The sequence below is a fragment of the Branchiostoma belcheri genome, unplaced genomic scaffold (genome assembly GCF_001625305.1).
Source record: "Branchiostoma belcheri isolate BF01 breed outbred unplaced genomic scaffold, Haploidv18h27 scaffold30, whole genome shotgun sequence".
Taxonomy (NCBI): Eukaryota; Metazoa; Chordata; class Leptocardii; order Amphioxiformes; family Branchiostomatidae; genus Branchiostoma; species Branchiostoma belcheri.
In genome coordinates, this window is record NW_017803910.1 from 868409 (window position 1) to 894858 (window position 26450).

Here is a 26450-nt window from a genome sequence, read left to right on the forward strand (position 1 = left end):
ATGACCTCGACGTTGGGAGGCGTGCCCCTGAGCTGATCTTAGAACCCTGTTGACGTAAAATATAGTCTTCACATAGAGACTCGCTTGAATGTCTACATTCCTCGTCTGGCAGGACGCCGAGTTTGGAGACAAGAGGCCAACAACCGATCTCTGTCTACCGAGAACGTTACTTTTTACGTCATCAAACGTCTTAGTCACTGCAGCCCATTTTTCAAGATTATTTCTAAGACGTAGTAGATTGTGTACACCTTAGACAGCAATGTTGGTCCTAGGCGTGGTAGTACAAGTCTCATGTGTTTTAAGAAGATACTGTCACGTTTTAAGATGTGAGGTTTCTGCTGATCGTTTCATGAGGTTAGAAAGTTACGGCTGCAAATATTAAGCTTGGGAATGATACTTCAGCGTACAAAAACATTGTGTAGGATGATTTTACACTTTAAGATGCCTATATGATAGAGTCATCAAAACAGCGATGCGCCAAGTGTTGAACATTTTCTGGATAATAGCTTATCTATGCTGCAAAGCAGTATCAGCTATGGACCAGATACTGTTGCGTTGATACTAGTGTGTTGATACTTGATTCGTTGCTCTATCCCTATCCGCCCAGACAGACGGGATCCGCCCATTCTTACTTGCGTGCGAGGCGCGGAGTTACGGCTCCTGTCTGGGCTGCGTCAACACACGTAATTTTGTCCGCGTCCAACATCAGACGATCTGCGGCTTGGTCAACAAGGCTGCGTCCCCAAATACCCCGGGTTGTCCCACCCCTCCATAAATTAGAATGCCTGAAAACAAGTCTGGACGTTTGGGTCGATCCATCTTCAGCCGCCCGCTTTATATTAAGTTTGAACTTTTGGCCCTTCGTTTCGACCTTATGATCTTTTCTTAACGTACAAAAAAAGATGTAACGTCCTTAAATTCCAAGGTCTTCAATTCCGAAATGTTAGAACATATATTAAAGCAGTTGTTTGTGACTTCTTGATTCCTATGTATTTCATTCATGTATATGTGTGTCGTCAATCAAATTCACTCACCTACGTATACTCCAGTGACTGATTATGTATGAAGAACTACGTCGCCACACAGCTACGTTACGTCACTGGTAACATTAAACATAAATAAAGAGTACAATCACACGGCACCTATGTGGAGGCAGCTCTAGATTTGACCCCGTGGGGGGTATTTATTATAAACAACGAAAAAGTACAAAGTTACGATGTGTGTGACACTATCTTGGCTATTCAAGACACTTAACCTTTCAGCTGACAAGCTACAGTTTCAGAAGAGCTGCATTATTTTCTTTAATAGATTGTGATATAGAATATGAAGCTATTATATAAATAAAATCTTGGAACAAAATAAAGTTTCTAACGAATATACATGTTTTCTTTCTTTTATAATACATCAATGTATATCCATCCTTCCATGGAATATCATTTTGTCAGAAACACCCAATCAACAACGTGGTTCACATAGTGTCCGTTTCTCTCCCCCAGGGCGCATGCCCCAACGACAAGGAGAAATACATCCCATAATATACAACTTTGCAGGAAACCACATTGGCCTCATAGTTTGCACTAAACACAAAAGCAGTCGCTCGGTATAAAAAGTACACCAGTCATTCATTTGTGACGTCCACATCCGGGATACAGAGAAGCCCATATCCGGGACACTGTGAAATCCACATCCGGGACACTTGAACCACATACGAGACTTGTACAACACAAAAACAACAACAAAAAATGATTATCCAAAAACGGACTTGTCACGTGACTTGTGGCTTGTACTATGATAGAATTAGAAGACTCAAGGCTCCTCAATACGTCGATGCAAACAAAAAACCAGTAGCTGCAAGAACCTGTAACTTCGTACGTTTCTATAGAATAACACGTTTTGATGCGCTCGTTTAAAGAAGAAATTTGTACATCTCTTTTTGGCGCCAGAGTTGAGTATGACGACGTCAAATGTAGATAAAATAACAATAAAACGAGCCTCAAGAGTTAAGTACGCCAAACCAGTTGGAAAAATGTAAGGGGGGAGGGGAGGTCAGAAAATGTAGTGAACTTTAGTATAGGGTTTCTCGAGTAAAATGGCAGGAATAGATCTACAAACAATGAAATGCCAAAAGTATGAATAAAAAATAGTAAAAACAAGATGAGGTCAGGACTTGGCATGAGGCTATTTTAGGGGTGTTTATCATGTTTGTTATGTGATTAACCAAAGTCTTATATACTCTTCACCCAATGAACAGCACATTCGGGCGCTTTGCTAGAGCTAAAAATGAAGTTAGAGATTCTCCTGCAGCAGTTTAAGGTTAGATTTCTAGGTTAATGGTCTATAACACACGTTCGCACGCATGCGCATGAGTGTCTGTTAGGGCGGTGCTCCTTTGAAACCCAACAAGTTCAAACATCCTGAGTCGTTTGCAAGATGGTGCCGCCCAAAACCAGCCCATTTTAGCTTCGTTACTAAAGGAAATCTACATTTTCAAAATATTTTCACATTTCTAAGATACTTTGGAACTTGAGGCGTGTTTAGACGATACCATTCTTGTAACGGGGGTGTTTGTACTTCTGTGGTTTTCGAGAAGGGCACTGATAATCAATAACTTGGACACATCATTTTGTCGTTAAAAATTACACCACAAAATCACACACAGCCGAGTAGACACTTTGTCTAAAATTTCAACAACCAGGAAGGAAAAAATAAATACTGAGGCATGGTAACATTTGTCGCATATACATGTGTACTATTCACACTCTCATCAGGCGGTTAGTATTCAAATTTTTTCTCTTAAGGGGCCTTGAAGCAGACAGACAGACATAAAAATAATTATGTTACAGCGATTTTTTTCTGAAAATTACACAAGATCATGAATCCGCCGCCGTCGGGTGTAGGAGCGTCGGTTCAACCAGGGATATTCCATATCTGTAGAAAAAAGAGGGGTACCAGTGCACCCCCTTCTGTAATGTCTGGTCATGCGATGGACCGTCCCATAGCGATGACGTCAGCTGGTAATACAGTCTGAAGGGCGCGAACACCCAGTGCGCAAGCGCCTGGCTCTCTATGAGAGCGTAGCAGGACATTGCTACATTGTCCACGACGACGGTGCCGTGTACAGTTAGTGGGGCGTAGGCGCCCTTCTCTTCTCTCATTGTCACTGAAACAATCTCCACTTTCCGGAACCCTCCTCCGGCACTTTCCGGCGTGAGGAGGAACTCCCCCGGCCGCACGTCACTCATGAACTTGGCGACCCTCCCTGCACTCGGATCACGTGACTCCGTCACAAAGACCAAGTGAGAGGGCGTGGCCGTGACGGTGGTATTCCTGTCCTCTGTATGGATGGTGTAGTATACCCAGGGTCCTCTAGAATCGCGGTCCATGAACGTCAGAACTTCGCTGAAGACGGGATGGCCTGCGCTATCCATGCTCAGCACTTTGTCGCCCGGTCTGACGTCACGCATTCGAATCCGTCTCCCGTCGTCCCTTGTTACCCATGATTCCTCGGGAAAGCAACCGCCCTGGGTCGCCGTTGTGTCGGATTCTGCAACGAAAAAAACATGATGGTGTTAGAATCTCCTTTTGCTGTATCATACACACATGCAAATGATAGTCACAACATAACATTGCTTCTTATTCTATTTTATAAAATCCTAATTGTCTAACTTTTCTCATACGGTACCGCAACTGTACAATTGTAACGTTATCTTTGATTATCAGTAATTTGGCAGGATCCGCCTGGAATACCAAACAGGGACTGCGGACAGATTCACATCTATCGATCTGTCGGTGTCTGGACCTTAAACAAGTTGGACCGAAGCCCACAGGGTCGACAGTGCTAAGTCATAAAGAAGATTGGATTATCTGATTCTATCTAGTGTATAGGGAACCTTGCGCGTGCAGTTTTCTGTTTGGTAGGCTAGATGGTATAAGAGGTATACACATGAAATACGAGATTATTATATTGCTACGACATGTTACTAGTCCGGATGATGACAATCATTCAATCAAACAATCCATCAATTAATCCATCAACCAATCAAAGCCCCGACAGTTGGTATTAAAATTGCCTGAAAACCTGGTGACAAAATAAGACATCATGACAATAAGAACGACTAACGCTTCTGAAATTGTACCACTTGTTAATAGGCACGGTTCTGTATACGGGAAGACTATCCAGAACCGTGCCTGAGCATGGTTGGTTGATTGTACGCTCAGTTATAGATACAACAGGACCCTTACAATCGTACATGCCGTCTGAAACGTCACGAGCCATATTTACACCACGTCACTTGTATCTATCTAATACTATTTGCTATGTAGGTTAACTTCTGAGAGTACAAATATTATGGCGTTAATGGAATGAGGTCGTGTCCACTATATGCACATCAGCAAATAAACCATGACCCAGTTACATATGATAGTAGCTTGTTTTTATATTTAGATTTTTTCTAAGACGAAGGACAACCCCAAATAGAGCTTCATGGTGGATGTTTTTGTTTGTTCTTACAAAGCTAAAGATCCTAGGATGGTGTTGTACAATTTTGATCAACTTAACATCATCCAACAATTTCATCAACATCAGAAACCGTTAGACAGACTTCAAAACACCGTAGTAAAATGACGAATTTGCTATCATGACAGAAAGCCTTTAAAAGAACATTCTAAGGGTGGTTAAGCTTTGACTTTGTTCGTTGGTAGAAGCTATTCCAATTTATACTTAATTCCTGAATCTATACTGTCCGTTTTTACAGGTATTGCTATGCCTCGCATTAACTTGTACTTCATTGATGGGTAATACATGTATAAACACCGCATGTGGTATAGTGGCTACGGCAACAGGAAGGGATAGGTCATGCTCAACAGGTGACTCACAGTAGAACATGTGTTACTTTACTATAAAGTAAAGATTAACCAGGCAGACTTCGCAACTACAATCATTCATGTTCGCAATCAATCGGTGTCTGGCCAAAGGCTGCAGAACACCTGTGTACCAAGGGGCTAACCTCCCATATAGCCCGCTCAACTATTTTTTTAAACCGTAGAACAGAAAAATCCGAACACGAAAATGCCAATTTTGACAGACAAGCTGCAACCCTTTCTCACTGTTCCAACCACTAATTGCCATACTATAATTGGTTGAACTGCTCATTATGAGGGACAGTTAGGATCAGTCTATAAGGTGACTCTGCTGGGGCAATCTAAATCGTCTGGCATGAGTAGAACACCAACATGTGGTATTACGTTAAAGTAAAGTTATCAACCTTTGTTTATCGGATAAGATGCTGTTGTTATAGCAACAGACAAGGTGTCAATCAGTAGGTCAATGAACTTAATTGGTATCCCCTAGCGACATGTTTTACCACAGCATCGACCGAGGATTAACCAGGGCTGTACCTTGCGTGTCCGAAAACGCTTCATCACACAGAGTGTAAAATTACTCAAGTACATCTAAAGAGCAGAAGAAAGGCAAGCGGCGGATAGCAAATACGGCCGCACCGTGCAAATCGTTTACAGAAAGAGTCGTCTTGACTTTGCGTTCAAAGGGCTCCTCGGTGACACGTTCCAAGTCAAATACATGGTCATGTGGACGGAATGTAAGAGCGAGGACCGCCTCTTCGCGGGTTGAAAGATTCAGGCGAGACACAGACAGCCGTGGAGCATATGAACAGCTATATACTCACACACACGCTGTTCACGTGTTACACATGCCTGTAGCAATCTACCGCACAACCGCACTGTTGTCTCTAGAACCGTGCTTCATCCAGAACCATGCCTAGAGGTACGCGGAAACTATTCAGAACCGTGCCTGAACCTAACCCTGACCCATTCTGACATAGAACTAGTTAGGTAGGGTTCTAGATACAATATGCCTGCAGGAAGTCGACACGACTTAGTTTGAAAGTAGATCTTTTGACTGTCATCTATGTCATGATTTAGCATCGGTGCACTCCTGTAACTAATGACCCGAATGATAGAGTAAAGGTAATCTTTCATTTGGTTTGTTTATCTCAAACATTTCAGTGTGTTAACAAAATATAACGCACAAAGTTGTGTCTATTTATATCAAAGCCTTTGAGAGGTCGTGTCTTTGGTTGTTTTATTGGCCAAATCTCAGACAAAAAACAAGTCTGAAATCCTGGCATTCAAGAGGCCCAGTTTGACATACTTGTGCTGTAGACCCTTGTGTACGTGTATGACAGACGACCAATGGGCTGTGGTCGCCATGTTGTCCCGATTGCCTTAAAGAGGACAAGGCAGAGTTATACAGTCCCATTCATGACCACCATGCCGGGGACATTGTTGGCAGCATGACCGTGGCCACACTGTCCCTCCTCCCAAAGGCTTTTGGGTAGAAATGAGGCATGGAGGCCGCCATTATGGTGACCTCCCAGGCGGACACAGGACGCGAGATACCGCGAGATAACGTTTCCATTCAGGCTCACCTCGTGACGAATTCCGGCGGGAATGAAAGGAAGTCGATGGCATGTAAAATGCCAAACGTTACATTATTACCTAAATGCCGTGCAGTTCCTATCACGTGAAGATACTTAGATAACACATGTTAGGGGAGGTGTAGGATTCACAAAAGCACCTGTTGATCTTGGCTACAGCTACACACAGTCGTCGGAAATGACATGCTGATGCTACATTTCAACATCTATCAATGGTTTCTGTTCAAAGGGTAATGAGGCAACTGTCGTCTTCATGTCTCAGAGTGTATTCTTACCAACATGTCAGCAGGCCTCACATTTTCAGATGTAAGAGTTGTCATTGTACGTTAACTAGAAGAGGTTGGCAAACGTTATGCAATGGCTGCTGAGCAATTTAGTTATCAACAAAAAGATTTACATCAAACTCAGACCATCCATCTGTTATTCTGAAAGCATTTTTAGGGTTATCAAACTGATAATTTTCTTATCTTTGGGAGTATTTTCTTATCATGTTACAAGATCTATCGTTACCTTGTGCATGTAAGGTCGAGTGTAATTTGACTGCACGAAACAACAGAACAGAAGGTCGTATATTTGATATGTCCTATTTTTTTCAACGTTCTAGATGCTAGAAGTCTTTAGGCCAAGTTTAAGCGGAGTCTATGTGAGCAGCAAAAACGTGGCGTGTTTTCCTTATACTGTATCAGTGAGTGCATGCCATGATGAAGGGACGAACCCGTCAAACAATGGTACAGTAAGCGGGGTGACGGCCCACCATTTGCAGGACGTCCCACCAACCTAAACAAATGTTTGCCTTTTCCACGGCCGTGAAACATCGGGCAGGTTTGAGAAAGTGTGTCGCCCCGCCTTCCCCATTCTTAGCGTGTGAAAAATAAGGCTGCATATCTTGTTAAAAATGAGGGAGACAACGGCAAACAATGGGCAGTCCACTCAATCAATGACTGAGATAGCTGACTTATCCTACGTCACAAAGCAGAATTTAAACATGGCATGTTTTTGCATAAACCCCGCTGCAGTAGTTTATGCAAAGGCTTAACATAAGTATCATAACCGGTTGTTTGATACGTAAACATTATATTTTGCTATAGTGGATGCAAAGCAAAAGTATTTAAGACTTTCTGATGTTTTGAGACCTTTCTAAACAAGTGCACAAAACTTCAATAACACCTTGTATTTCACTGTTCATTAAACATGGTAACAAAGAACGTGACGAAAAAACTGGACTGTTTAAATTTGTATGATGATGATGTGAGATGTTGACCTGACTTTACGATTGTTTATTGCTACCAACTGACAACACCCCGCGCGTAAAACCCGTGCCTTTTAACTCCATTATGCCCTAATTCCACCACATAAAACCACTCAGTAATTCCTTAAGTCGCCCGCTCATTTGGAAGTTTACACTTGACTAAAAGACCCCTAATTCTCGTCCCAGCGTGTATTTTATTGGCGTGTAACCTAGGAGATGTGCAAATGACGGGCGGCCATCTTGGTTGTGCCGACGTCTGTGAAACCGACACCGCGGCGTGCGGAGATTCCACAGCGTCGTGAGATCTTTAACGTTATTTACCCACTCCTCACAGAGCCCGGGAAGCTGAAAATGGTTCCCGAGTAAATAGAGAGAAGGTCCTCCCCAAATCTCAAAATCTGTTTAAGAAGGCCACTGGAGACGATACTTTCTGCATGAGTGAGGGAAGTACACAGGAGCACATCTTTGGTGTCTAACAGAGTCAAGGCACATCAACCTCTCAGATAACAGCTTGCTGGAAGAGTCGGAAATACAAATCGTGCCTTCGCACTCATTTGTCCTAGAGGTCTGAATATGAGCTCGGGGCAAGCCTCGGGGCGTGTTTGAGCAGTGCCGGCGCGGCCAGTGTTTGAAGCCCGGTCGCCATATTTGTTCAGGTGCCGCGCCTTGCATGTTTAATTTCTCCGTCAAAGCAGCGGAGAAGAGCTTGCAAACAATTTGTATAAAATTTCTGTCCCCCTAGCTCACTCACGGAACACACAGCATGGGCAGTGGCCGGTAACAAGGCCACACCTCCCCGACATAAGTCACGGCATGTGCACATGAAGCATCCGCCATCTTTGAAACATAGGTCACCTTGGCAGCTCTTCAGTCATCGGCGGCAGAAACATTAATATGTTCTCCGTTTGAGCAGTAAGGAATGTGCGATTGGTCTGACACCCAACTGTGACCAGTCCGTGCCCACAGAAGAAGTCACGGAATAAAACGTCCAAAGGACCGAGCGAGAGGCCAGGAAGAGGCGGGGGAAGAGGAGGGGTGACCGGACAGTAGGTTCCACCACCATCATGACACAGCTCAACCGGAAAACTCAATATTAACACTCCTATTCTTCCGCGAAGCTACTGTGACGAATGGACAAGTTTCGCAGGAAGGACCGTCTGTCGTCGGCACGTAATATTGGCACTGCCCCGAGCTTTAATGTTCTGTAATGTTTGCCCCCTTAGGACTAATTGGACGAGTGTCAATGGCCGTGGTTTTAACTGAAGGTCGGCTCCTTTAATACCGAACATCACTGACAAACACTACTTTAGATGGCCACTCTTTCATACGCCGATAAGACATGATTGAGTAAGCATTGCGTGGCACGTTAAGGACCAGGGGAAGAAATTTGCTGAGCACACTGACCATAATAGTGTAGACTGTACAGTTTTCACTTATATGCTATGATGCGACAGGCTTTTGAAGTAGGATCTACTAAGGTCTATCATGAAGAACTTCTATCAACTGCAACATCAGTATCGACAGAAACGCGTTAACAGAATAAATGTTTTGGACAAGCTCTGTGAAACTTTGAAGTCTTTCTAGTTCTCGTATCGGAAATAAAACTTTAAACGAATATCCCTAAACTCTGCCTTTGGTAGGTTGTTGCACACAAGCTGTGTCAATAAAAATTCTTAACCCCTAATTGATTTATTGGCTGAGGTCAGGTACCTTTCCGGAGCAAAGAAATCAGTCAAAAATCTTTTCACTTCATTAACAAAAAGATGAATTTTGTGTACAGTCACTTTAACTGCGAAACCATGGGTTGTGGTTTGAACAATACACAAAATACATAGTTGTGTAACCAATATCAATATAAGCCTTTAAGCAGCCTTGAGGCCATTGAACTGTTGTGTCAATGCCAATGGTGCCGCTTATGTGGAGCTGCCAACTTGACCTCTGACCTAGGTCACAGGCGTCGATGGAGAATGTTGGCCAAAGATCATCAACAGGTTTGTGGAAAACAATTTTACACTGTTCACTGCGTCTGATCTGGCCGCTTCGGATGAAACACAGACCACAAGTCGTGAGATGTGGAATAAAGCATATCACAGGAAGGAAACAGAGACACAGTTCAGGACTATTCAGAACGTCGTGTTGTTCGAACAAATTTGTCTTGCGGTCGGTCTCTGTTGCTAACCTATAGCGGCTGGAATGCAGGGGGTGGTGTATGAATATTGTACGCCGCTATCTCTCACCGGTCCCACGCATATCCCTCAAAGCATTCTTGTTGACGCTGACAGAAATCCCGGGCCTACCATCTCAATCCCCGCACTATATTACATCTTTTGAAGTTCAGGACATGGACTACATTCCCCTGATTCTTCTCCGTCTTCCCACTCGATCCTCAAATGCTTCTTGATATCTCTTTGCTTTGATGTCTGGTACGGAACAAAGAGCTGGCAATCGTGGTAAAGACAGGTCTTTTTTGTTGTCTGTGATACTCTCAACAACTTAAATCCGGCAAAATGAAAAATGTCCACAAGCCTAGCAACCTAAAACACCTGTCAGTGTCTAGTAATCCATATTGTAAACAGGTCCTGAACCCTTTTTTGAACAGTTCTTAATGTCCTGTTCTGCTCCTGATGCGACATCTTTCAAACAGTCGGCAAGGCAGTGGTCAGTTCTTTGTCATTGGTTAACGCACGGGTTTTCAATGTTATGGATAATTGGAAGTTAATGTAATATCTTCTTCGGTATTTACCAACTCGCATCACGGTTAATTGAATTACATGCCATGCCCACATTTTTTGTCAAGACTGCTTAGATGATCGGTACAGATTAAAGATGTGATGGCAGAAACTCTGAGAGAAGTTCCGGGCAACACCTTACTTTGGGATTCCTCAAAGCATTCCTTAAAGTGGCATCCCAAAAAGCCTACCCTAAAGCTTGCACCTTCCTGGTGAGGTCTGTGGGATTAGGTTTCTTTGCATAGCGGAGCGGTTTGAGACAGCCCGGCTCGGCGTAACCGTTTCCTTCAGCCGGGCATGACAGAACGGTGGGTGGGGCAGGTAAGGGGGATCTCTACCTCACAATGTTTCACCTGGCCAAAACATGTCCTTAGAACACACTCGGAATGCTGTAGGAAACGTCAAAGGTACAATCCATTATAAGTTTCACCTGGTCAAAACATGCCCTAAGAATGCAGTCGGAATGTCGTAAAAATGTCTAAGGTCTGAACGATCATAAGGTTCACCTGGCAAAAACATGTCCTCAGGACGCACTCGAAATGCTATAGAAAATGTCGAAGGTCTAAACCATGGATACGAACGATCATAAGAGTCACCTGTCCAAAACATGCCATAAGAAAGCATTCGGAATGTCATAACTTATATAAAAACGTCTAAGGTCCGAACGATCATAAGATTCACCTGGCCAAAACATCTCTTAAGGACGCACGAATGTTGTAGAAAATGTCTACTTAAGATCCAAACCATTGATATGAACCATCATAAGAGTCACCTGGCCAAAACATCTCTTAAGAACGCACGAATGTTGTAGAAAATGTCTACTTAAGATCCAAACCATTGATATGAACCATCATAAGAGTCACCTGGCCAAAACATACCCTAAGAATGCACTCGGCATGTTGTAGGAAACGTCTACTTAAAGATCCGAACCATTGATATGAACCACCGTAAGATTCTAAACGACATTGTCCAGGTTTTAACCCAAACCTGTAATAGTTAAGGAAGGTAATATTGACAAAGTCGTCGAATTTTCAAGAGCAACTTTAGACTCAGCGCTTATATTTTTTACACAGAGGAAAATCTTTTTCATGTTGCAAACTGAATTTCTTTGGGTAGAAAAACAGAACAAATGATTTTGGTAATCATGGTATATAGGAACATTAGAAAAGAGTGTATATCAATTTTGTACAGTTCTTGTACAAGTTGGTATTACTCCATTACAATAACAATAGACATTGGGTTATCAAACCAAATTATTGCGCACTAGAGTCTATATTGTCACATTTTTGATGGATAATGCCATTGATGAGTAAAATCATATGAAAGATGATTTGAAACTTGCCTCAGTTGAGCATAAACAGGAACGGTTTACATTAGGTTGATACAGATATCATCGACCTAACCTCACTACACTAAAAAGTCACGAATACAGTTACTTCTTTTGAGCTCATTGAAGAGGATAGTCAGCATTAGTCACTATCCGTTTTGCACGTAAAGGCGGACATAAAAGGCAGTTTTGCCTAATCACGTCTGTTTGTTTGTGTTTACCAAGTGATTTGCAGACCCGTGAATCTTTTATCCACGATTAAAAGACTAGGTAATGTAAGCTCTGGAACCTCTCTCATTCATAGGTATGAAGAGACTTATGTAAGAGTGTGGACAACAACGTCGCACAAACATGTACACAGCAGCGGGCTCAAGACAATGTACTACCCAGGGGGCGTATGTTTGGATGCCTCATCTTAAGAGCCTCTTGCAAAACATGTAACTTAAGACGCGGAATGGTCCGTGAACACCTTTCCAGCCAGGTAACCCAAATCTCCGCGTTCCAAGCAAACCTTGCCCGGTATGTCAGTCCGCTGGAGGTCGGTTTCCCAGGTGTTCCCATCCCCACCTGCCTGACGCGATGTGGCGACTGCTACCCAAAAGGTGCTTCTGGGAGTGTTCCAAAAAGTTACAGTGTTCGTCCATATTCGACGTGCAAAGTGGCAATGAAAGGCAGAGAAAGGCTTTCTAAGAAAAGGTTTTACACTCTGCAACACCAGAAATGATTCGGGAAGACATTCTTATGGATAGCCCAAACAATTGTCAACCTTGTCGACTGCTCAAAACTTTGTGCTATCTTTTGAACTATTGTTAGGCACAGACAAGTACCTCTCCATCAAAAATTCTTCAGGTCTTCTCTGTCTATTTACCTTCCATTTAGAGGGCCCCTGTCTCCCTAAGCGACTTTCAAGAAAAGACTGCCCACTGTTTTCTCTAAATCGACGAAGCAGCAAGTGGTGACAACAACACAACAGGGTGAAGTTGAAGTTGACCTGACCTCCCACAGGACAATTCCTCACGTCAGACATAACTGTCAATCATTCAAACAGCCTCTTAGAGCTGTCAAGACAAGACTAATGGGTCTGGATATCCTGCAGGTCAAAGCTACGGTCAGAGCATTCATGTTTTCTTACGGTGTTAGGAAAGGTAAACACTGTACGGGAAATAACCATCAATCAAACCATAATAGAAGGAATGCGTGGAAGAAAGCCCTCTCAGCAAGCTGTTTGTCTAACAACAAAAAACCACATCCTTAGACAACTTGTCAGTTTTCATACGACTTATGTGTTTCTTGTCCTTTCATGAAATGTTCTATTGTATGTATAATGTATATTTTCTTAATAATAAGAGTTATAGTCACTGTATATACTTCATAGCCAGTGATATCAAAGGCGAATACCATTACACAGATGCAAACATGGAGTTAAAAGCGGGAAAACTGTTAGTGAAGTTAGAGTGAACTCTGCAGCACAGACAAGCAGTGCTGGCGACAGGCCAACAGTTAATTGGACGACGGCTACTCAAAACATCGTCGTCTACACTAGAAAAGAATACCCCTTTCACGGCCATGATGTCAAGTGAACGACGTACTGTTTTCAATGGTGTCGAAAGAGCAAAGAGTGACAGTCTACCGGGCCCTACATGTTGCTTTAAAGTCTGGCGTTTTCTCTGGTTAGACAAACGGCACCCCTTTTGTTTAATTGTCGTCAACGTGATGTTCAAAAAAGGAAGATAATTGTAAGGGACGAAACGCTTCGTAGTTTTAGTTCAAATGCATGGATACATGGCTTTGACGTTGCTTTCGGCTTTAGCGTACAGAATGTCACACGTGTGGCCATCATCGTGTCAAAGTATCTGTAATAAATGGTTGGTAGAAGATCTCTAGTGTATACATGTAGATGTTGACTTTATACGATGTTTTCACGAACTGATGACATTAAAACTTTTTTTGGGGAGGTGGGGGAACGTAGGAAGCAGAGCCAAAAGCTAGCTGAGTAGAGTCATTTGCCCATAGCAGTATTAAAGGCCCCGTTTCTACTAGACAGCCATCGCTGAGCGACCAAAATTCAATTCGTCTGATTCTTGATTATATAATGTTTCAACAGACAACAAAACACATGAAACATTTTGAAAATTCGTCTATGGAATTCGCTAAGCGATCTGTGAAATACTTGATCGCTCATCGGTGCCTGCGTCTAGTGGAAAGGGGGTGTAAGTAAAAAAAAGTGTGCAGGAAGGTAAAGAACATCAAGCCTCTGAGCAAGATGCAGTGCAACAGAACGAAACAAGAATATGCTACGATACAAGTACGTAAAAAGGTAAAGGTAGTTCCTTAGCCACCCGAAGCCTTGCACCCATTTTACTCTTGAGTGGAGTGAAAGCCATGTAAAGTGCCTTTCCCAAGGACACAACGTCTATTGAGGCATGCCAGGGATCGAACCCACGACCTCTCGATTTCGTGTTCAACTAGCCTAGCCACTTGGTTATTCGACGCCACTGTAAAGTACTACTATCTAAATGGACGCGACATAGTTAGATGCCCACTGGTCTAGAGGTACTGCGGAGGAACACGTGCGTTAGTACACCGAGGGAGTCAGCAAGGAAGACTGTGGTCTGGTCATCCCTGCTGCCTTCCTCACGTTACACCACATCAACTCACCTGCCTTTACAGAACAGTGTATGTGCGACTTAGACTCGTAGTACACCCAGTCGAACCCCGCCTCCACCGCTAACCTGGCCAGCATGCCGTATTTCGTTTTGTCCCTGTCGCTGGTCGTGATGTCCACCGCCCTGCCCTCGTAGTGTAGCGACTCGCCGTCGTGAAAACCGTCCTCGTCCCATCCTTCCGTCACTCTTAGTTTTACCCCCTCCCACTGATTCATTACGGAAATGGCCAGCGCGTTTAGCTTGTCCTTACATCTCTGCAAAAAGAAAAAAAATAACCTTTGTTAGAGTCATGCGGATCGTAGTTTATGAGATTCAGAAGCATCAAACACAGAATAAGGTAAAATGTCTTGATACATACAATCATCATCATCATCATTATCATCATCTTCATAGAGGGGGACCGTTTTGGACGTTCGTCCTCCAATACATTTCGTCATTGATTTAAACTATAAAGAACATAAAATATGGAATATAAATCTTACATTATAGAAATTGATAACAACATCAATTTAACGGTTTTTTCTAGTTTTTTCGAAACAATACGCAGATGAAACCCGAAAAGTATAATTTGTTTTGCCTCTAGGGTACGTCTTGTTTTGACATTGATATATTACACAAAAATCAGGCTATGACCCACGTGTCAAGGTTATCGTATTCTAACAATGATATATGTTACAACTACCACACTATGACACAATAGACATGACTGATATCGTGCCTAAAAGACATCATAGTCTGTCTTTGACTTGACGTTCGTGAAATGCACGAACAAGAACGTTGTAATTGGGTGATTTAGTTTTTATGGGTAGTTCTCGCCTCTACTTATGAGTAATAATATTATTCCAGGACAATATATGTGGGTGTAATTTAGTTTCAAGTAGATAGTATACTCGTGTTTTGGCAGTGATAGGGTATTATGAACGTCATGTTGGAACAAGGCTGACTAGGGTAATTCTATTTCAGGGAGATAATTTAGTCCCGTCTTGTTGTTGATAGATGATGGTAAGAAGAGCTAATACAATAGACGTGCTTTAGATTTACACGTGGGAGTCAGGGTAACGGGGTCAGAGCCAGATAATGGTTTGATATGTTCTTCCTATGGGGGAAATAAAGGAGCTAATGTACCGGTATCGTATCCAGAACCGCGCCTATCGACCTCTATGCCTGAATGGGTTCTGGAAATACGCGTGGACACGGTTCTGGATAAAGCACGGTCCTGAATACACAACATCGTATTCGATAGAAGAGTTAAAATTTAAGGTTATATCTTGATATACTTAACGCTATTGGGGCATATACGGGACAAACCGTACATAAAACTTGTGATCTTTAATAATGCTGACTGAAGGGTATACTGACAGCGTTTGTATTAGAATGGCAGTCATCGTTATTTTTCCACGGCCAATAGACCACAGTATGGACCTGTTTTAAAAATGATTGGGACCATCATCAGAATCTGGCTAACTGCACCATGTGTATTCGTCGCTATAACAACATGTTTACATGTGTATTCATGTTAGTGCATCACTTAGTGTAAACAGTTTGGAAGATTGAGAATGACTTAAACATAGGGAAACCTTAGATATAGGTTTTAAATCAAAGTCATGCCACTTTTTGTTAGCTACGATTGCCATAGTGCTTGTTGTCATGCGGCTATCCCCAAGCCTACGATAATGAGATAATATGGAAATAACAGACAAGTCACTAGCACTCCTCTTGCTCTGCCTGACAAAAGGCGGCTCAAGAGCCACTCATTCATTAAATGTCACTCACTGTAGATAAGGATCAGTGTGTGTGTGTAGAAGGTGTTTTCTTTCCCGTTCATATCGCTATTCCACACCCCGGTGATCGGCTATCGCGGAATCCCTCCATGGGAAAATGCGCGGAAATTCCGATGTACACAAGGTGAGAATCTAGCGAAGCCGGCGCGTTAACGCGAGGTCGTAGGGCCGTCGTGCCATGTCGTTGGAAGAATTCCTAAAGTAGGCTGTGACAGAGCCAACTGCAAGACAAGGGTCTAAGACTTTTTTCGGAACACTACAGCGGAATTGTGAACAACATATGTACGCCTGTCCTACGAATGCTCTCAATTTGGAATCGTAAAACAATCGTGCGACTGGTACCAAACCATCCTAAAACCATCTCCTTCAGGAGCCCGTGTTGTGATAATAAGGCCCATTGTATCTCGGATGGCGTAATTAGAACAAAATCCGCGAGGAAATCCTCGGGGGAGAGATTTTCCACTCTACTTCCCTGTCAAGAGCGGCTGTTTAACCAGCAACATCAGGCCGCATGTCGCTGTTTTTAAAACGTCGCGTTCCCCAACAGCAGAAGCGAGGACATCCACAGCCCCGAGCACGGGATCCCGTTACCCCACCCGAGCATTCCTTATCTTCCCTTAAGAAGGACAATGTAGCATGAAGGTATGGAACGATTCAGGGGGACGACATTGCAGGCAACGTTGAACTACCAAAGCTGGGTAAAGCCTAACAATACATCTCGCGGCTTGTCTCCGTGTGTGGCCCCGCCTTACCCCAGATCTACCTGCGGCGAGCTGTACACAAATGTTTGGTGTAAGAAAACTTGTTCCTCCCCGTTAGAACAACACTTCATATTTTGCCGGCGTGTTCCCCGCAGCTCGGGTTACCCAGTTCGGGGTTTCCTTACTAATCGAGACGGAGGTGTTCAGAGCTGCAGGGTTTGTGTTTTTAGCAGCAGATATCACTGTTAGGTGGGACACTTAGCACTGGATTTGTTCGGTATCCAAACATATTTTTCTATTGTTCCTCGTTGTGTTTTTCTAAGTTGTACCAAAACAATAAATGACAAAATGTCAATGGTTGGTGGTGAAAACAATTACACATTGCACACAACCAGAATCAAAAATTCATTGAGAATATAGTACTTATTTAACAAATGTAGTTTTTGTTAACTTATTTTGCATACTTTTTTGCATTTCAAGCAAACAGTACCATAAAATATTATCGCTTGTATTGTTTTGTTTATGTCCTTTTTCTTGCCAACGACACAGCATTGCCGTTGCTTTTTTTTACTATTGATTTATTATTATGATTCAAATAAAGTCTGATATCTACATCATCAGCTGTTGCCTGGTGAAGCCTATTTCCACACAAAGTGGTTGATTGGTCCCCATTGGCCTATATAAGACCTATTGTTCTCTCTTATATAATCAAAGGGCCCTCGATAAGCTCTTTTGTGGAGTGACCAACTGTTCATATCAACTATCGATACCTTTTATCATTACATATGAAAGGTATTGACTATTGGGTTGTAAACAGGAGGGAAATTTTAATTTTATTAACCAGTTTGATCAAAACATAATAAAGAAAGAAAGAAAGCTGACTATGCAATGTGTCATGGCATACTATTGGTACACTGGTAAGGATATTTCAGTACAACAAGGCTATACTTTAGACAAAGAACGATACCCAATAAAATCATCATCACTTCAAGAACAGGTAATTTTCTTTCTTAGAGTTAGGGGCATGTACTTAACAGTACACTCTGGCTTTGTTTGCCACAGTTTATCCTGTATGAGAAAGATTTAAAATGCGTCCATTTTAGAGATTTATACGTTTACAGCACCTGGCAAATTATTGGATTTAGATAAACGTTTACCACTGTTCTGTTAACAACAGAAAGAAAGCATATATAGAATATTACAAAGGCTGCTTCAAAAACATGCTTGGATATTTGATTATGCTTATTACTGTAGAGCTTAATCTATTATAATCTTAATATACGCATTCAATATTAGGGGCATATTTTATTGGACTAATTGAAGCAGACTACGTGTTCAAGAATCATTGGTCACTCAGGACGAACTATACTTTGAGTGAACAGTTTACCGATGTTTGCTGTTGACTGACAGTGTATAGTTACAAAAATGAAAAGTTTGGCTTCAATTTGAGTACTTGGTTTGGACCTGGGTTGGTAGATCGTACAGTTGCACACGTGCACCACGTTGAACTACATTTTGTTAACTTGAGTGCCAGATACTTGAACGATAAGGAATTCAACCCTTGGTGAACTCTTTCGAATCCGGTACACTCCAGATCAAACTAGAATCACTTTAAACCTTCTAACTAGGCACTTCTCCAGCCCATTACGAAGATCCTACCCTCTCTTGTTGACCGAAGGCTCAAACTATTACCTCCTACAATCCCTTTGATTTCGCCAATGGTCTTACCAGTGCCGCGGTGATCGTGGAGGTACAATCACTCATTGAGACCACTAGGAAGTCCCGGGGCACTCTTGTTATCTTATCTAGGCTGTTATTACCGTTTCATTAACCCAGTCAGTAAATACAACACGTTTCACTTCCTATGTTAAACCTGGAGAGATTTGTACCGGATGACTGATAAATGTTGTACTGTAGTGGGTAGAGATGTAATCAGTGGTGGATGTACTGAAGTTCAGGCCTGGGCAGCTGGGCTAATGTTACCGCAGGCTGAGCCAATGTTGTCTAACAGATTAGAGCTTCCCACCCCTAAAGCCTGAGGATTTTCCCCACTGATTTTACGGGAGGATCAGGCCGGCCCTTACGCACACACACCTCCTCCAGCTTCTGAACGGCCTCATTGTTTCAGCCATGATGACAGAGGCCGGAGACAAATCCAGATTACGGTGATGGGTGTTCGCCCACCCGGTAATGTTGTGGATTTGTTCCCGTCGGATGCCCCCGTGCGCACGAGGATTTAACAACAGCGGTGAAAATCTTCTAGCAAACTTTGAAAGTTGCAATCTAGGGACTATAATATAATATACACACTGCCCAGGCGTTTGGCAAGAGAGGGGTCGAAACATATCTAAGGTCAGGAAAAAAATCGCGGATGGTGCCATGGTCTTCTAGGGTAATCGTGCCACCAATTGTATGCTTTATCTCCTACATAATGAAGCCGTGTTTTGTATACATTGTCTTATCACGAAGAAAATCAGATGGATCAGAATGATAAACATGTCGTGACCTGGAAACCCATTGAAGTTGACACTAACGTTAGTGCAGCGCTCTTTAAACTCTACTTCGATCGATATGTGTTTTTATTAAGTCAAAGAATCATTAGAAAACTGTATATAATGGCCGTCTCCAGAACACAGTAAGACTTGACCATGAAACTACATATTTTGCTTTATTTATCCAATCCTCAAAGGAAAGAGACCTTGGGAATTTGGTTTGTGGACGTAATCTAAGACTTGCTGTTCAATTATGTTGTCAGTAGTAGGTTTGACAGCTCTAAGAAACAACCTCTGGCCAGTAAACAAGTCTTCGAGATCTGGCAAACATTGTAGATGTCTTTGTGTGATCACCATAACAAGTTCATCAAGTTTCCTGTTATTTTGGACATCGTGACAACTCTCCTGAGGTAAAAACACTCTGGAATTGTTGCTGACGACTTTGTATCAGAGGCAAACCTTTATGAGCCAAAAGGGCGTGTGTCCCTCTTTAAACACAAAAACACACGAGCCACTTGGACGAACAAAAACACCTGTGGGTAGATTTCACGTTTCCGTCGTTTTCTTTAGTACCTTTAGTACGTTCTGTTTTCCCCTCAACAAGGAAGTGACTAAACGTCTTCTGACTTACATCCTTCGTAGTCATTCAAGGTGTGCAACTATTTTACCAAAACGTTGGAGACATTCTCCAACGCCCTCTAGGATTTCACGCCTCTTTAAAGGGGAGGGGCGGTGTAATGAACCAATGAAAAGAGAGGAATGTCTTTCACCTTCGCTATTCATGCTAAATAAAGCGCTGGCTGGGCAGTCTGGTAAAACGCCAAGTCGTTACAGGGGCATATCTGCTCTTGTAAGAGCTCGTTTTTCTGTTTGTTTAGGAAACTGGTCTGCGGGTTGGGGGAAAATAGAATAACATGTTTGCAGAGATTCCGTCCCGTTTGCGTTTTTACTGTCCCCTGTTTTCTTGAGTTCCACAACAGCTCTTCCCTTCCTGGCGTATTCTCACCAAAAGGTCAAAGCAATCATTCAACAAACGACGTTTAAATGTATGCCTAAGGTGACGTAGGTCTTTTGAAGGTTTAGCCTCGTCATTAAAGGGAAAATGAGTAACGACAAATGACTAAAGAACTCCACAAAGATGTTGCCATTTACTGTCTGCCAACCTTAGCAACTTAGCTCCAATCTGCAAACAACTCTATAAAGGAATCCCCATGTCCCGATTGTCGCACTGTAATAACTGGGTCTGTACAAACCTACAGATTAAACAAAGGTTACAAACAGTTACACTCGCTCCGTGAGGTCAGGGGATAAAGTCTCTCTAAAACCTTTCCCCCGTTCTGTTCTCATCCCAGGCCCTGTGTTTGTTCCAGTCCCCAGTTGTTTTCCTTGCAGGTGTGTTTGTTACAACTCCGGGGGGACTAAGAGTTCACGGTAGGCCGTACCTGTAAGGTGTTTCTGTCCACACCAGGGTAAATACACACCTGTTCCGCTGTCACACAGCCAGCACCACAGAACCAAAGGGGTATGAAGGAGAGTGGGACAACTCAAGAACTACGCAGTAAGAGTTGTAAACATAAGGAATGGGGAGAAATCTTCTACTTTCCAGCTGAGGAAGATAGGGACATCATTCCATTTTGATTTAATCTGAACAACGTAGTCATAGTCGGACCTATTAAAAGATTATATACATCAGAAATTACCTCTTACTCTTTCTAACATTATTTTGTTACGTTTGGATGAGCTGCAAAATGCCCTAGTAGAAATAAGAGCATGAGTAGAGCCCATGACATCGCTGTATATTACTATCATTACGAATACGAATATCTTTAGTAAATGTGAAAGATGTTTGACTTTGTGATGTGACTTGGAGCGATTGGAGATCATTGTAAATACATTGACAGTGCGTTTGGATATTGAATTTTGGCAGGCTTGGGAAATCAAACAGTTCGTTGGGAGACGTTTTTATTTCGTGAAGGTATGATCACCTGTCAGTTAAGATTTTGTTCTTCATCCCTCATTCTGACGGGTTTTCCCATCCAAAGGCCATGAGGGGGTTGCATGCACACATACGTGTGGAATTTTCACATCGATTATTCAGACGGTTTAGTCGGATGTTTCTCAAATGTAAACTTGTGTACCCAGGGTGGGGAGGATGTCGTCTTTCTGTGGTTTCTTCACATCCTCGTCCGTGCCCGAAACCTCGCGAGACACGGAAGCGAGAGCGCGTCAGCTCGGGCGGGGGGAAATGACTTAGTCAACTGACATCAAGGACTTTCTCTTTTGATGCCTTTGTGTGTGAGAAATGCCGGCTTTTGTCGCGAATTGTTAGGATAAAGGTGTTAATGTAAATACAGACACGATGTTGTTCTTGCGAGGAAAAACGCCAGACTGGCGAGGCATCTCTCCGACAAGGTTCTTAGAAAGGCCTAACTTTAAAGAACACACCAGGATGTACTTGTATATTCCAAATGTTTTCTTAAGAATACTACACTCACCATCAACCTAACTCTTAAAGTACATTACAAAAGTATCTATATATTGTAGGGTCTTAAGGTTAAGATTAATGAATATTTTTTTATCATTGCATTTTTAGGTTCAAGTTAGTTATGAGTAAGATCACGTAAACTTGGGCTTTGGGATTAGTTGAAAGAGTGGTAATGATGCACCATTCTTCAAAAGTGGTCTATATTGATACACGAGAAACTTCAAAAATTGCCGTTTACTCTTATCTTCTTTATAGCCATGATTAGATTAACGCGTTCCAGGTTACCAAACAAGCGATAAACGTTTCCTTCCTTATTCTGTTGAACTTCTCTGAAGTCCATAAAGTGTTCTAGAGGCTGCCGAACGATTTGTTTGAGCGGAATTCGAACTTTTTCAAATAAACGGAAGTTAGCGGAAGGTGTGTTTGCGAACACGACGTTTATGACTTCCTAAATTGCCAAGTTAAATTAATTGCCCGAAAATCACACATGTTTAGTTCACCTGTTCAATCTGTGGGAAAAGGGAACAGATGAACTTGGAAACCTTTGGTAATTGAGTGTTTTTGTGACTACTGGACGAAAACTGAGTTATTTCTCGTCTTATAATAAATTTTGCCTGCTTCAGTATGCGTCATTGCTTCAATGGTTTGGTCGAATTTTGCTCTAATCTTATTATACTTTAACACTGCTCTGTAGTCGTACAGCTAGAGGAGGAAGCTAACACAATGTAAAAGGGAAGATATACCAACAATCTGAATATTGTGATCGATGTCCTCTCTGAAAAAGGTAGGTGGGCTAAGCTGTTTGGAAAAAGACATCAATGAGGTAATGAAGATTTTATGTAGAGCATCACCACCTTTTTCAGAGAGGACATCACAATATTCAAGGATAAGCCATGATCTATCTTTGAGGTATATCATGCCAAGACTATATCTGTACAGTATTCTTGGGCTTCCCTGTAACAGCGTCTTTGCCAGGCGTAAGTTCAGAAGGACGTGGGGGACTGAAGTGTTCGTGTCATATTCCCGCCATCTTCAGACCCCGTTTGAAGTGCAGTCTGTTTGCTCGGCTGACAAAGAACACGGACGCGAAATTTCTGTCATTCCTTCCAACTTTGTCGTTTGGCACAAAATGGCGGGAAAGCAGTCTGAGAGAGGAAAGAAGGATGGACCCTCGGGCAGTGGGTCACGCTGTGGGTCGTCTGTTTCTGACTGAGATGATACATTTTGGAAAGCTTTGATCTAATTTTCCTGCATTTACCCAATCTTTTCTTTACTCGTTCACGGTGATGCTTTTTTTGCAACTCAAAATTAAATGATACGGAAACGTACTGGTTGTACTCATAGTCTTACACTTACACTTAAAACGAGTCTTGAACAAACATAGACATATGTAGCAAAACAACTACTTCATATGGCGCACAATATATCATAGTTCACTATATGTTGACAAAATTTGCTTGTGTTTGTTTCAAGTACTTCAGAAATCTAAATTCGCGCACGGGGAACTGACCTTTGCCTCATCAAGGGGCGGGAAATCCCACGGGGCAAAAATCAAACGACATTGACGGTGACTGGGAACGACGTATCGTTCCCAGGATCTTTAGTGAGATAAAAGATGCGTGCCACACGGAAATGGGTTCGGGTCTGAGGAAAAAAGAGCTTCTGCGACGCATACAGATGAGGTGATTAAGCTAAGAGCGTCTGTAAAGTTGCTACTGGAGGGTTGGAGGGGAGGGGGGTGGACGAGCTGTCGCATTTCAGACATGCCAAGTCCTAGCGAGCAAACATCACGCGCGTAGGCAGTTTTGACTCTGTCAGATGGGCTAAAGTTCCCGCAATTAACACAATACTAGTTATATGGTAGATTTAACGCGGTTTTGGGACGATAAAAGGTGAAAATCCGCGAGGAATAAGTCGCCAAACAGACCCCGCTTGGAAAAGGGATTGGGGCGAGAGAAGGCTACAGAATAGCGGGGAGGGATTCCGAAGTCGATGTGTTTACTTAGTTCAGCATAAAGGGCCACATTGTGCACCCTGTGACTTCAAACAAAATATCGTGATTGGGACAGACAAGCTCCGACCCGACTTTCCCTTTTACAAACTCACGCGGCACACAACTGAGGCATAATTCCAATTCACCGAACGGAATTAAAAATGACGACGTCGTGATCCGGCTAGCTAGCGCCAAGTTGATCGAATCGTACGGGGGTCTCTGACCCGATGTCTCCAAAGCTAGGGCGTACGGGTCCCCCGACTCACACACACACGACTCTCGGTGGGAACACATTAGCAAACCCATGGCAGGAAGACACACCGTTCTGGAGCCGCCTCCTCCAAATCAGCGGGCTTTCATTTGATTATCCCGGCTGATGCGGCGGATTGCTCGTGCCTTAGGGACCGCGTGTAAAAAACACTAAAGTCCAGAGTACCCCGCACGAGTATGTGTACATGTATGTGTGTGCGAGTGTGCTACAGATTGAAGGGCCCCAGACAGGCGAGCAGGTAAACAAAGCCGAATCGGTCGGAGTAAAAGCAAACGTTCAAAGATCGGAGCACTGATGGCCGACCTGGTCCATTGTTTCCGCCAACCGGCGATGCTAAATATTTAAACGTGCATTGGCCTCAAGTTTACAAGCCAAGCCAACACATTAGCACGGTACACAGAGCCTTAGGGAGAAATATTACCCTATACATCATACGTTCACGGCGTGACGGCTGGAAATTGGACGGTGGCAAAGGTCAGGGCTCAGGTAATCAGCGACGTCGACACAATTTTGGACGAACAGAACGGTCCCAATGGTAGCGAAGGTATCAAGGTACGATAAAAAACGTTCAAATATCGTCACCCCTGACACAGTGAGGGCAAATAGTCATTTCCTTTGGTCATAGTCCTGTTGGTTTTTCGCTCAATACACTTCTGTGGCTAAGCATACAAACCGGGAAGGATTTTTTTCTTCTGTGGGAAAACTCGCGACGTGGGGGGAGGGTAGCAACCTGGTTTCGCGTTCGCAGCCGTGCTGTCCCCCAAAACCTTTTAATGTTTTACACGGGGTAAAGCCTGTTCAAACATGGGGGATAAGTGTCTCGGCGACAGTAAATCTCCCCACATTTCCTCAGATTCCCCGTGGCCGCAGGCGAGGGCCTAACAGCCCGGCTAAGTGCCCGGGTACTAAGCCCGATCTCCCCCGCCTGGAGGCCCGACGCTCCTGCGTCGCTGGCGTCGTGCGGGAAGCCCGTGATCTAAATTGGGGAACGATTTGGTAGTGTGTTTGCCCAGTTTGCTCGGCCTTTCTCCAACGCTGTAAACAAGGCTTTGACTGTTTGCCGAGGGGGGAACCTCCATATTGCCGACATTTTGCTTGTCATTTCCCCCAACGTGAGGGTACGGCGGCTGACAGGGTTTCCTATGGGACTCTAATCGACACACGCACATTCCGTTATTCTTTCACGTCCTGCTAGCTCAGTCCCCGTGTTAGGGTCGAGCGGGCAAAGCGCTGCTAAACCCGCACCTTTCAACTTTTAAAATGGCTCCACAAAAGGACAAAAGCTTCCAATACACGATATATAAACAAGGGGGTTTGCGAGAGAACAGGACCACTGAAATGGAAGTAATTATAACTCACCTGTGTCATGAATCGGTCAGCCCCAGTTTTTTCCTCATCCTTGAAGATTATGTCTGTGTTGAAATTTTGTTTCAGTGTATGAAAACGCTCGGAGTCGCGAGTAATCCGTCCGTTGAAGAGGCCGGAGGCCCCGAAGGTGTTCTCGGAGACCGCCGGCATCTGTTGCTTGTACACGAAGGGGGTGAGCTTGCGAGGGTGCCGTCGGCGGCCGTACCTTGTCCCCGGCCCGCAGGCCTCGCTCGGCCCCCAGTGTGTTCCCAACGCCGATATCGCGACCAGTGTGACCATCCACCGCGCTAGTACCCCCGCCATAACTCTCCGAGCAGTGCTCCTCTGTCTTTATGTCGAACCGTACTGGCTCCTCGTCTCAGGCCCGTTTGACGGCCTCGCTGTAGTGTGATGTAGGTAAATATAACGCGCCGAGCCGTCTGTCTGTGCGCAAGGTTGTGTGAGGTGTGTCGCACTTGGCCGCTTCAGCTCACGGCGGTATGTATTCCCTTCTCCTCACACCTCCCTATTAACGGCTAAATTCCATGCGACCAGCTTTTATGTCGTTTTGTGCCCGTCAAGGCTTCTAACCACCCTGGCGACGTGAGGAAGTCATGACACATCCGCGGCTTGAGGTTTTCTAGAAAGAAGGGTCGTCTCGCGATTGGTCAGCTTTTGTGCTTCGATGAAGCAAGGCAGAAAGCGGCACCTCCTTCTAGCCGCAAGGCCCGACACCCCGGAACACGGCCATCGTCCAAAAGTCGCGGGGAAGCCTCTCTGTCGTCACACCACAAATCGGTTGTCCTTCGCAATGGGGTCACTCTCTCGTCGCAGATAGGAAAATTCAATACAGCATCGACGATTGCAAGTCCGACGCCCTTTTTTTCCTCAGGGGAGATCCTAGGGTAGCTCCGTCCGCGATTGCCTCCTCTATTGGACTGGGGATGGGACTCC

The 26450-nt window shown here is 43.6% G+C and overlaps 1 protein-coding gene across 1 annotated transcript; it reads right to left on the minus strand.

The window, feature by feature from the left end:
- Window positions 1–1153: 1153 nt before the first annotated feature.
- On the minus strand, window positions 1154–26450 carry LOC109474248 (sonic hedgehog protein A-like). Its single transcript, XM_019774517.1, has 3 exons — window positions 25509–26450; window positions 14419–14680; window positions 1154–3544 (listed from the first exon to the last, which is right to left on the minus strand). Exons 1-3 carry the CDS (start codon window positions 25818–25820, stop codon window positions 2871–2873), a joined length of 1248 nt encoding a protein of 415 aa, XP_019630076.1. The 5' UTR covers window positions 25821–26450; the 3' UTR covers window positions 1154–2870.